This window comes from Eucalyptus grandis, chromosome 5, assembly GCF_016545825.1.
Source record: "Eucalyptus grandis isolate ANBG69807.140 chromosome 5, ASM1654582v1, whole genome shotgun sequence".
NCBI lineage: Eukaryota > Viridiplantae > Streptophyta > Magnoliopsida > Myrtales > Myrtaceae > Eucalyptus > Eucalyptus grandis.
The window spans coordinates 26,440,546-26,453,765 of NC_052616.1; the positions used below are offsets into that span (position 1 = coordinate 26,440,546).

A 13,220-nucleotide genomic window follows, 5' to 3' on the forward strand; every position below is an offset into this window, starting at 1 on the left:
TATGTTCAAACTTCAAACTGACATGGGTGACATCATTATCCTCTAGACAAATCATCCAATTTAGCATTATTGGATCTCCTCCAGAGAAAATATGTGAATGCACTAACCATACGATAGCAAGAACAAGCATATCCATCTATTAAGAAATTCCAAGGATTCCAAATTTAACTACAGAAAGGACATAATTGTGGAACTCCTGTATGCAGTCGATTGGTTGATTTTAGAAGGTCCAAAGGTTACACCATATATGATAGCCCTTTAGGCCATCAAATATCTCATACTGCTGATAAAAGCATGCCCAAATAGGACTATCTATGTCCAACCTAGTAAGTAAGTCACATAAAACAGTCTTGTTTCTTGAAAGAGGAAAGACCACACAATCCGTTGTACACCATTGTCATAGAACCCAAATGATGGCAAATTCTACATGCTTAAAGTTATCTGTACCAGTTCATATTTTCAGATTCAGCACTATTCTTCATGATCCACTGTGCCACAGTGCCACATTCTATTGAACGGTCCTCTGTACACTGTAGCAGATCAAATCAAAAGTATGTCAACACACTACTTGCTACATATTGATACAAGAAATTTCCAAAAAGAAGCTTACATTCCAGCAAAAGTTGAAAGAGCATTGGCAGGAAACATCGTAACCTTCACGGCCTGCAAAATATTCTACAGCGTATTCACAACCAGGGGTAGGACACCACTTGGTCTGGCAGTAGGAAAATGAGGTAAAGGAAATTATATTTCATATAATAGGCACCCAGTAGTGCAAAGTCATTATCACACTTAAAAAAAAAAAAAACTTCACACCAAGAAAAAGAATACGGTTGCACATATACCTTTCTATTGTCTTCAATGTACGAGTGAAGAAGATATTGAGAATACTTTTTCTTATCTTCTTCAGGCGCTAATAGATTTATCATGTCTTGACCAACTGCAGAACCACAAGATGGATTAGGACATCTCAATGTTAAACATCCACGACCATCGTTTTTTGATGTGCTTATGTAACCTATCACAATGCTCGCATTCATTAAATGACAGCAAAGACGCAGGAGTAAAAGCATGTAAATTTCTAAGGTGCACAGTTAATCCAAAGAAGTACTTCCAAGAGAGTGATATCTATCAGTTGAAGACAAACACACAGAGATGATGATATCACATGACGTGGTCATGTGGTACTTAACTGAGACTTGCTTCCCACAACCCATCGCGAATCCTCTTGTTCCATCTGGCATGCAAGGTCCCAGAGGCTGCTTCGCCACAATTGCATTCTCATTACTGGTGAGACTGTTTAAAGAAGAGCCCCCAAATGATTTCCCCAATTATTCTGATGGTATTGGCCTCCTTTACGTCCTCTTCCCCGAACTCAGCCTCGCTCTGCCCTTCCCCTGCATTGTCATGGAATCCAAGTTTTCAAACTGATGCTCAACCAATAGCGCTGCCATACAGAAGTCTAACCAAAGGTCAAAATTTGCGATTTTATTTGGCATCATTTTAGTTTTAAGATTGAGACAACACTCACCATATTCCCTTGGAAGTGAGCATCAGATTGCTCAAAAGACTCCTCAAGTTGTTGCTCTGGTCGTTGCTCAGATATAGAAGCATCTTCTTCTTCCCAGGGTTCTTCTCCATCATGTCCCTTCTTCCCCGTGCTTGAGAGGGTTTTGCCTAGAAGCGGGAAAAAACAACAAAGATGAATTATCACAGTTTAGCAGAGTGCATTAAACCCAAACAAATCTTCAATCAATATTTTTATTAAAATCTCAAATGCATGCACATAACACAGTATGAAGTGAAGATCCCCAGTCTTTGTCACTCAGCTTTCAGCAAGACCGCAGTAGAAATTACCATGCATAGAATGAGAAGTGAAGTCAAGCATACATTCGAGGCTTTCAACTAGAAAGATTTTTAACTATAAGAAATCTGCCATCCCAACTGCACTGAGGTAACACTGATTCTACAGAAAAATGTTAATCTTTTTACAGTCACATTCATTCAAATTTTTTTTGCACCACATACTGTGAACATGCAAGTAGCATTAATTCAGTCGCATCAAAAGCAGGATGAGCAGACCCTATATTCCTAAGTAGAAAATGTCAATTCTTATCAGTGACTTTCTATGCATGATTTCATTTGCATGATTTCTTTTCTTTTCACATCACAGACATTGTCAACCTGTAAGTGCCATTTATTCAGCCAAAAAAGGGACAGGTAGCTTTTGAATGTGGTCATTTTTCGATTTTCAAAATGATGGCTACCTATTTTTTTTACCATGGATTTACATAAATTTGGAAACTAATGCTTTCGTGCAACTAAAGAAGAAAAAGAGGAACACATACCCTGTGTCTATGCATTAAACGAACCCTTAGGCCACTTCTCTAGTTCCCCTCATCATTTAGCTCTTCAACATGCAATAATAGGACGTGTACATTTTAATTATGATGAGAACATTATACATCATGATTCATCTTATTGATAGAGGGAGTACTCACTGTTTTCTCAGCTACATTGATGGATTCATATTGCACAAAAGCATGCAACTGCATAAAATATACAATGTCAGATATTAAGGACCAATCTGGATTGACATTTACTTATTGCTTAATCTAAAATTCATGCACTTTGATTCTTTCAATCTGAAACTCCTTTAATTTTCACAGCCATTTAATGATGGCACATAGACTCACATAAGATTTTTCATTATAGTTTAAAATTTGACAAATATTTTAAATTTTGGCGGAAAATTAAAAAAAATACCTTTTGCTTTTACTTAAGTCCAAAAAAACATGCCCTAAACTTTCATGAGCACACTTGACTATAAAAGAACATTGATTGTGCTTAATCAAAATTCAACACGATAGGCTACAGATGATTATCTTTGTTGATATCCGATAGAAACGAACACAGAGACAAGGGCCACCAGACACTTCATCAATCCATGATTCTAAACTATAGAACAGAAACACAATACAAAATAATGCATGATGTTAGTATAGAGTCTCATGCAACCAAAATAGAGAACCAACCACTACAGTGATTAATAGTAAAAAAGATAAAAGAAAAATCAAAACAGTGATAAGAGGTTTGAATAGTTCATCTCCTCAGAAAGCTGCGAATACCTTGTTAGTATAATGCAGGCCATCAGCCTTTCCCGATCTGGTTGCTGCAGAAGCTCTCCCATCGGAAGCTTGAGGCTGATGGCCTGCATTATACTAACAGCATGATCTTGAAGAACTAAGTATGACAATACCTTGAAAATGCGCTACCAAAACTTAAAGGCACACAAGTTTGCCATTAACATCGCCTCCTTTTGATTAATTGGGGGTTGTTAGTATCTCCACTAAAGTAGCAATTTATGCACTGTCTGAACTGGAAAGAAAGGGGGAATAGCTAATAAGAGTAAAGTTTTTTTCCTGTTGATGGATCTAGAATTGCACAATTTGCATTTTCTTGATGGGGAGTACCAAATTTTCCTCCCCAAAAGGATGCACAATGGGTAGAGGTTGCGTGTCCAGCAATACACCAAAAGAATACCCTCATGTAGCAATCCAACTTCGCCAAACTTGATTATGAACAGAGATGCATCAAAAGACAGGGAGAAACGTGAAATTAGTCATCTTCACAAATTGGTCAATCTCTGTGGGTCAAATTCAGCTAAACACAAGAAACCAGCAATTTTTAGTGGTTCTCTCGCAAAGCAAACAGAGAGATAAGCTTCTGGCTCCATGCTTGTGAGGATGTCCCACCATATCTCTCGTTGGCACATGAACAAAATAAGAGGTACTTGTTGGTTTAAACAGCCCAAGCTGCAATGAATTTGCCTAAGTAAACTACCTATTTCTGATAGATTAGTGGACCAAGAAGGTAGATATTAGAGAGAAATGTTGATCTTATCCTTCACAACTGCGTTACGCCTTTGGAATTGCAACGTAAATGACTATTCAGAAGCACGCAAGGATCAACTTCTCCAACAGACACGCAATTTTGGGAGAAAATAAAAGCATGGAGTGACCAAGTTAGGCTCAGAAGTCTCTTATCTCTTAGGAGGACTATATGCAAACAATCTCAAAAGATACCGCCGTTTCACTTATCTAAATAACACAGCAAGTCAGCAACAAGCCGAATGCGCAGATGTAACTTTAAACTTCAACATTAACATGGCACCGATTTCTACTAAGTAGAATCCCAAAAAAAAAAAAAAAAACGAACCTTCGGACGTACGGGAGTCGCCAATGGACCGCCTATCGGTGGGGCTTGGGAAGGCGACGGCGTCGGCGCCGTCCGCGTTTAGGAGCAAGAGGCACTTCGTGGAGGAAAGAGAGAAAGAGCGAGCAGAGCGAGCAGTGCGACCTTCGCTCGCGGAGAGGGAGGCCAAAACGCGAGAGCACGTCAGCGTCGAGGTTGGCCAGTAAGGGCGCTCCGCAGAGAAAAGAGGGAGAGAGCGGAGTGCAGGTCGCGAGAGGGAGGCAAAGGGGCGTCGGCGTCGGCGTCGGCGTCGGCCGCGTAGGCGGAGGCGGAGGTGGAGAAGTCGGCGTCGAAGTTGGGGGCGACGGAGGCAACCGGCGGAGGGGCGTCGGTGTCGCGGTTTGCTGGCAGAGAGGCGCGCCTTCGAGGACGAAAGAGAGATAAAGCCGACCAGAGGTCACGAGAGGGAGGCGTAGGCTGCGTCGGCGTCGGCGTCGGCGTCGGCGTCAAGGGCGACGGAGGCAACCGGCGGAGGCGGAGGTGAAGGGCCGTCGAAGGGGGGAGAGAGAGAGCAGGGGGGACCTTTATGTTTTCCTCGAACCGTTGCAATTTTGTTCTCCTCTCCGCAACGGAACGGGAGAACGGGAGAGAGAAAGAGAGGAGAGAGAGGAGAGAGAGCAGAGCAGAGAGCGTCGAAGATGCAAAGAGGTGGGCCAGGGGAGAGGAGAGAGAGAAGCTCCCGTGCGCTGGTTCGAAACGGAGAAGTGGACGACGTGGACTGACACCCGGACACGTGTCGCGCAATGAATCGTTCAGAGCACCGATGACGTGGCACTGTTAGGGTACCCAATATTTTCTCGAGCCATGTGGGTGCCGTGAGCGCCGTTTGCATTCCGTCATCCACGTCAGCGGCCACGTAGGAATTTTAATAGTGTTTTTTCACAGAACCCTAATAGAGGGTAGATGTGTCACACCGGTTAAAGTTCGAGATTTTTAATGTCATAAATTTTTTTTTTGGGTAAATGTGTCATATTATTAAGTTTTTTTGGTGGTTTTTTTCCATAAAAAAAAAAAAAGAAAAAGACAAAATGGAGAAGAAGAAGATAGAAGAAAGAAAGAAAAAACAAGAAAAAAAAAGTGCAGGAAAAATTAAAAAAAAAAAAAGAAATAGGGAAAAGAGAGCAGAAGTTGTCTTCGGGAATGAGGTGTGCGGAAGATGGAGCTGCAGAAAAAGACAAAATAGGGATAAGACAAAAAGAAAAAAATAAAGGAAATACATATATATATATATATATATATATATATATATTAAAAAACTAAGCTAAAAAAATCTTTTTATCTAACGTGGATCGGACTTGGGCTTGGATTGAATCAGCGGGCTGGATTGGGTTTACCAGGTCCGAATCCGTTTTCTTGAATATAATAATATTAAATATTAAAAATCAAAAATTTCAAAAAAATCAAAAATTTCAAAAAATAATAAAATTTCAAAAAAAATTCTGAAAATTCAAAAACTCGAAACATTAGAAAAATTCGACCTTTTAAATTTAAAAATTAAGAAATAAAAAATTTGCAAAAATCCAGTTTTTTTGGGAAAATTCGAATTTTTTTAAATAGAAAAATCCAAAAAAATCTAATTTTTAAAAAAAATTTATCGTAAAAGTTAAAATTAATCTTTGGAGTAATTTTCTCCTAAAAATATGAAGCTTTTCAATTTGGAATTATGTCCAAGTTTGACTAGGCCTTTAGGGTTTTATCATAGGATTTCAATCGTCCTTAGGGACAAATGCCCTTGATTGTGCAAAGTATTGGTATATTGATTTTGGCTTCTCTTTAGTCTAAGTTAAGATTAATATTTACCTCTTCCTTAGTGTTAAACACTATTAAAATTCCTTATGTGCATTTAATGCTTTCTTTGATTGTCGATTATTATGCTGATGATGTGCATTTGCATGATCACTTCATGTGTTAGCGGATATGCCTAAAATCAATACATACTACCTAGCAAGAAAAATCTTTTTTTTTTATAAATAAATAAGATTAGATACCGAAATGTCACTAATTAGTTAATTAGTATAATCAAATCTCCGATTCTAAATTCTCTGGTTGTGTAGCAAGTAAGGTATACTCTCATGCCTCACTTGGTTTCTAGTCGACCTCAATAGACTAGTGGCAACTCATTCTTTAGAAAATTTTCATACCTTCAATTTGGACACCCAATGTTTCGCAAGGTATAAGCTTGGTAGGACCTGTGCCTAAACATGGGTCATAAGCCTCATCTTCAGGTAATACTCCTAAACCTATTCTCTTCCCGTCGACATAGGTCGCGACAAGGATAAACTTAATGGCAACTAGCATAGCTTTTGCAGTGTGCTTCACCCCAAACTCTCTCTTGAACTAGGAGTCTAGAGTTCTAGAGGTGTTGTTAAAGACCTTGCATCTAAATTCTAGGATTGCTTGTGTTGATTTCCGAGCAACCACAAAAGAGGACAAGGAAGAGAAAAGCTGAGTAGGCCTAATTTTTTGCAAAGGATGACTTAACTAGCTCTTATTGATGTAGTCTCTTAAATCTATTTGTTGACTATACACAATTTTTGACACCAGTGAAAACCATGGAATATATATAGTTGACAACTATGCTTTCAAAAATTTATTATATGTGACAAATGTAGAGTATCTCTCGCTCAATTAAATTGCCTTAAGTTTGATTCTATTAATTTTTACCATCAAATTATTAAGTTGGATGACACATAGCAATTGGCAAGTGTATTTATTTGGGGTTTTATCATCTGTTTGTCTTAAGTTTACGAGTCTTGGATTTTTGTGATATTAATCCAATTTAATGTAAATTAATGAAGGGTAAATTTATCACAAATGTACCGGTTTAGGGTTTTTAGTTGCCAAAAAATTAATTTTGGGTAAATTTATCATAGGTGCACCAATATAGGCTTTTTAGTGATCAAAAAATTAGTTTTTGGAAAATATATAATATATGTACTAATTTAGGATTTTTTGTGGTATTAACCCTTCTTCTCGAAGCACCTCCAAGATCATTATTTGACTCAAAGTAAGCTCTATAATTGGTGATTCCGTTTCAATTGAACCCCTACCCAATCTCACTGGCAACACGGATGCTCACTAGATGACAACCATGTGCATATCGCATGCCACCATTCGTGCTGTGAACTGGGCATTTTTGTCCGAAAGGAAAACGCCTCCGGGCCTCCCACTCCACTTCTTGCGTAACAGAACATTTGGCAGAAGAAATTTCTCATTCTTTCAAATTAGTAGAATGAGGGAATCTACATTAAAGGGACTTTAGTAGTTCATTTTTAACGAAGGGTATGGGAGTACCTTAAATTATCGTTTTGTTTTTTGTCATATGAGGCAAGAGTATCTACGTCTTCCGTCGGTGGAAGTGAAGTCAATGCCATGGTCTTCATAGACTAATGCTATTACGTCACGTCATAATCATGACCCTAGGATGACGTCATTATCATATGACTTTATTTATGGAGTCCCACCTTGTCGGAAGCATCAGACATTATTGAACTACTTTGGGACTCCCATATCATAATTTCTTTGGGGCAGCAACGGAAGCATATTTGTATTTGTGTCGGTGTCTACGTGGTTTGATTCAAAGTGCGTCTCGTTTTCATATAAGCGGGTCAACTTTTCATCCCTGTTTTTCCTAAGGAGTAGATTTCTATTCTTTTTTTCTCATTGAGATTTCGGGCGAGTATCTTTATTTTGTGTAATGCTATACGCATTCAATTTAACAAATTGTGATTTCATATATAACAGTCGAACATTTAAAGAGTAAAGCCTCCAGCAATTATTTACTGAAGGAATTTACGGTGGCAATGGACAATCGGAAATTTACCAATGAAATGGCATAGATTGCCCTCGAGTTGAATTGTTTTGTAGTTCGTACAACGACGTTCCAGTAGTTTAATCCCTTGATTATCTTTTGACCCACCGATAGAACATTATCTATAGACCCCATGCAGGAAGTCTATATAGGCCGCTAATCGTATGGAGTTCATGGTAGCACTCAAACAATTAATGATTTAGATTACTACATTATCAATAATTGGAGTGTGACCAGTGACTACATTATCAATAATTGGAACGTGCACTGGTCACGTTGTTGCTAAGATTGATGTCTGACTAAGATTGATGTCTGGCTCGAACATATCAGGCTTGCTCGTGACAAATTTAAGCTTCACTCCTCTTGCCCGATGGCTGGCAGCCCTCGCAAGAGGTGCAAGGATTGATTCGGTTTGATTCTCGGGCAGTCCAAGGGACTACTCACATTTGATTGAATAAATGTACGCACGTCCTTAAAAGATGAAACTACTTTAGCATTTGTATTCATTGACCATACTCCTCAAGCTTGACGCTTGATTTTAGCATGAAGGCCAAGGAAAATACGCTTGAAAGGGCTCCTAGCTTGGCTTTTGTAAGCAAACTCTTTTACGCTCTATGTTATTTGTTCAATGTGGGACTCTTGGAGGAGCTTCTCTTGCAGGCGACGTGAGCAAGAGAGAGGGAGAGAGTGAGAGAGGGAGAGGGGGACTGAGCGTGTGACACAGCCATAGAGAAGTTAGTCCCACATTAACTGGTAGGAGAGGCAAACAAGCATGTTACCTCTTTGAATAGTGAATAACAACTCCACACTTCATTGATCTGCTGGCTGCAATCAAGTGTGATGTTTGTATAATAACAGCACTGAGAAAGGCCTTAATTTGACGCTTTGTTTGAATGATTTAGTATTATAGTTTCGAATTTGAAATAATAAATACATAATCGGTCCAATTTAGATGGTCGATTCTAATTCTTGAACCGGGAATCGGACCTTAGTTCAACCGGACTTAACTAGCCGGTTTGGTCTGGTTCTCATGGTTCTCTTTGCTTACCCCTATAAGGCAATAATTATCACTTCCGTCAATGGAAGTAAAGCCAATGTCTTCATCTTTGAAACCTGCCACTATTATGTCATAGTCATGATGTGACATCCCAAATTTCTGATTCTGTTTTCAATTAAATGAGACGGACTTTTCGTCGACGCGCTTATAGTTGAATTCTCCGAGCTGATCACTCACGAGATAATTAGTCTATCAGGTGAAGCCGTTAAGGAATTTAAATGCAATAGGCTTGAGAATTTGACATGAATCGACTGCTCGATCGTATAAATCTGCAAGGATCATTACAACATTGTCAGAATTGAACAGAGATCAGTAATAGGTCGATTCGACTGAGATACGTAATTAGAGTGTGGGTGATTCCACCTGATTTTAATATCCTCGTCGACCGGCACTGAACTGATTATTCTGTCGTTTTGGGTACCCTGTGTCCGTATTTGAAACCTCGAGATTTTCACGACAATCGGGAGTCGCTAATGTGTCGAAAATTTATGTCGTGGCTTGAAAATAATCAACCACGGGTCAATTACACTGAAAATTTCCTAAAAGCTACCCGGTAGATTAGGACGCTCTCGAATCGCGCCAGATGGAAATTAATCGTGATTTTAAACCCGGATTCAGAAATTAAAGGTTCTGGCATGTCACAATTCATTTTAGGAACGTCGACTCATCTCCAGAAGATTTTTCTACAAATCGAGAATTTTGGCGGAAAAGCAAAGTAAGGCCGTTTTTGTTCGGGATTGTCAGGGGGCCATTTTTAATCGAATCTTCGGGATGCAAGTTGGATCATTTGACAGGGAAATGTCATGAAAAGGCCGAGGACACATAGGTTGATTTAATTGAGCTTCAATTGGATGGAATTAATTGGCAATTGAATGAATTAAGTGAACAAATGTTCAAAATTCGAAATCCCCTTGGCACACCACATTTTGGATCTATTAACTAGCTTGTAGGGAAGCTAGAGGAGAGAGAGAGAGAGAGAGAGAGAGAGGCTGAAAGGTGGGCCGGCCATGGTGGGGACAAGGAGAGAGAGAGAGATTGACAAGTGTTGAAGCTAGAAGAGCTCTTGGGGGCCCCTTGCTTCAGTGAAGCTTCTCCTTCCCCGAATCCCCCAGTGCAGCAGCTTTCTCCATGGTAGAGGAAGGGAAAAAGCTTGAGAAACCAGTGGAGAGCGACCAGCAGCCGTCCGAAGCCCCGCAAGCCCACCAGAGCAGCTAGCTCGCTTGTCGCGTCCAGTCCCATGCAGCCGCGAGTCCAACCGCTGCTCCGCCTTCGTCCCGCGTCCTCTGGCCGTCTAGCTCGCCGTTCGACAGCCATAGCATCGCCTAGGAGCTGCCCGAAGCTTCCTCTTGCCCGTCTGACCTCCCCATTGCCGTCGCTCGCCCGTGGAAGCCAATCGAAGCTAGCTGCAGTCGTCGCGCTCTCCAGTTCGTCCAGCAACTGCTCCGCTTGTGTCCACTCGTTTAGGCCGTCGTTCAGCCACGCCTAGCCACCGTCGAAGCCAGCAGGGTTGCCGGAACCTCCGCTTGCACCGCCTAAAGCCGCTGCTGTTCCTCTTCTACCGTTTCCAGCAAATCAGGCCACCAAACAGCTCTTCTCCAGCAAGATCAGTAGCCAAAGACAGCAAGAAGTTTCAGTCTTCAAGGCCCATTTTCAGTGTCTTCGTTGGTGTCGCCGCTTCAGGGTTTATCGACCTCCTTGGCATCATGGTCGCCGTGAACTCACCGACGTGCAAAACCGGTGAGTTTATCCTCTAAACCTTGCTTAGCAAGTTGATAATGCTTAAGGGGTGTTTAGATTAGTCTAATTAGGTTTAGGTGGTTAGATTAGATTATTTTAATGTAAATTAGATTAGTTGTATGATTAGTTTAATGGATGTTTAATTAGGGCTAATTGTATGTTTAAATTAGTGTAATCTAATTTAAGCCCTAATTAATTATTTTTAATTAAATAATTATTTCGAATTTTTAAATATTATTTATTATTTTATATTATTATAATATATTATTTAATTATTTAATTTTCGGAATTAAATTTAATTATTTAATAATTTCGAAAATTTTGCCGAGATGGCCGGTCGTTAGAATTTTGCGCTGATCACAGCAGTGCGGTCAGTTTGTATCAATTGTATGCGTAATTGCGAAATTGAGTGAAAATGATGATTATGGTTAATTATTCCAAAGTGAGGAATTAAATGAAATTGGAGAAGTTTTGGTATTTAACTTGAAAATACCCGGTGTTAGCTTCTAGCACCGTGATTGGTTTGTATGGCCAGTTTGAATCGATTGGATTGATTGATTGATTTAATTGAGGTATGGATTGGGTTATTGTTGAATTGATAACTTTGGCGAGCAGTTATGATATGCACTATATTGAATATTGTGGCAGCTTCTGGTGAGCTATAGTATACTATATTGAATATTGTGGCAGCTTCTGGTGAGCTATAGTATACTATATTGAATATTGCGGTAGCTTCTATTGAGCTATAGTATACTATATTGAATATTGTGGCAGCTTCTGGCGAGCTATTATATTATCTATCAGCTATAGCTTTGGAAAGCATATGTCTCATTAACGACTGGTTTGATAGACGGTATGGAAAGATAGATAATGGGATTGATTTGAATCATTGTGAATGATCAATGTGATTGAGAATTTAATTGTGCTGACGTGCAGGGATGGACTGAGGCGAGGTAAGTCCTCAATTCTCTTTGTGTGGCTAGAGCACCCTGGGGCTTATTTTCTTCCTAATCGAGTTTTAGAGGATAGGACTCGCTGAGACATTGTCTCATCCCGATTGTGGGATAATATTTCAGATCCCTAGATGGCGGATCCTCTGGAGCTTTTTGGTAGACCAGTGAGGATCACTGAGAGGATTTTTTACTATGCCGATCCCGGAAGTCATTGGGTCTATGAGCTTGTGGTGACTACCATCTGGGTCGATGAGAACCTTCCTGGTAGGGTCTCTCATCGATTTAGAGCGTGGTATCGTTATAGACCTGATGGATTCCTGGATGGCCCTCTCAAGTGTTTTGATATTCCCCCTGGTATTATAGATGTCACTCTAGGTGAGAGTGCTGTTGATCCTCCAGATGGGTTGGTGGAAGACCCGATGCCCCCGATGCCTGTGGAGCCTGAAGAGCTGGTGAATAGACCTGTCTCGCTAGTCTTAGGACAACTTTGTTTTTGAGGACTGATCTTCTATAGATCTTTTGTTAATAGCCTAGTCCTGTAAATCGACTGGTTTGATATGTATAAAGGTGTGTGGTTGGTTTTGAAAGTGTGATCTTGCTTTTCTATCCCAATTGAAATTTTGTCTGGGGATTTTTTACTTGCTTCCGCATGTGCATTAAAAAAAATGGGTCGGCAACATGTCCTGAGAAGTCTCATTTTTATCGACCGCAGTGGGATGTGCTCGTACTCGAGGTTCGGGGCGTGACACATGACCCTAGCATGTCGTCACTTGCCACTGTGGAAATTCTAATGTGACTTCTCTAAACCCGGACTTGATTTATGAAATTCCATCTTAGTTGGAAGCACCAATTTAAGGAGCCACTTTATAGAAATTAATGAACTACTTTGGTACGCCATATCTTAATTCTTTGATTTACAGATATGTAGGGCAGCAATATGGCATTTTTGTATTTGATCTGATGCCTAGATAGTTTGATTCAGAATGTGTATTGTGTGCATGTTAGAGCATCGATCTTATATTTGCATTAGCCAAATTCGAATATTGTCACGTCTTTAGAAATTAATGAACTACTTTAGGATGCCATATCTTAATTCTTTGATTTACAGATATGTAGGGCAGCAATATGGCATTTTTGTATTTGATCTGATGCCTAGATAGTTTGATTCAGAATGTGTATTGTGTGCATGTTAGAGCATCGATTTTATATTTGCATTAGCCAAATTCGAATATTGTCACGTCTTTAGATCTTGTGTGTTGCAACCTTTTTGAAAGTGAATTATCCAAAAGAAAGCTAATGGATTACTAAGTCCGAAAACTTAGCATGGACCCTCCCAAGTCCTACCAATCGCAACTTGACACTAAGAAATTAATCCATTTAAATGTGCAATTACACTCAATTTGGAGCC

At 39.8% G+C, this 13,220-nt stretch overlaps 1 protein-coding gene across 1 annotated transcript; it reads right to left on the bottom strand.

Moving 5' to 3' along the window:
• Positions 1 to 218: 218 nt before the first annotated feature.
• LOC108954398 lies at positions 219 to 10,436 on the bottom strand. Its single transcript, XM_039313534.1, has 9 exons — positions 10,163 to 10,436; positions 9,114 to 9,178; positions 4,219 to 4,312; positions 3,129 to 3,211; positions 2,502 to 2,549; positions 1,532 to 1,677; positions 846 to 1,397; positions 611 to 715; positions 219 to 530 (listed from the first exon to the last, which is right to left on the bottom strand). Exons 1-7 carry the CDS (start codon positions 10,434 to 10,436, stop codon positions 1,376 to 1,378), a joined length of 732 nt encoding a protein of 243 aa, XP_039169468.1. The 3' UTR covers positions 219 to 530; positions 611 to 715; positions 846 to 1,375.
• Between the last annotated feature and the right edge of the window lie 2,784 nt (positions 10,437 to 13,220).

What these genes read in the sequence shown, in the direction of transcription:
- LOC108954398 (XM_039313534.1), bottom strand. Translation starts at nt 10,436, where the DNA reads ATGGCTGTCGAACGGCGAGCTAGACGGCCAGAGGACGCGGGACGAAGG. An exon ending in GCCTGCATTATACTAACAAG is followed by an intron (nt 2,550 to 3,128) that starts GTATTCGCAGCT and finishes TATTTTATGCAG; the next exon opens with TTGCATGCTTTTGTGCAATA. An exon ending in TCAATGTAGCTGAGAAAACA is followed by an intron (nt 1,678 to 2,501) that starts GTGAGTACTCCC and finishes TCCCGCTTCTAG; the next exon opens with GCAAAACCCTCTCAAGCACG.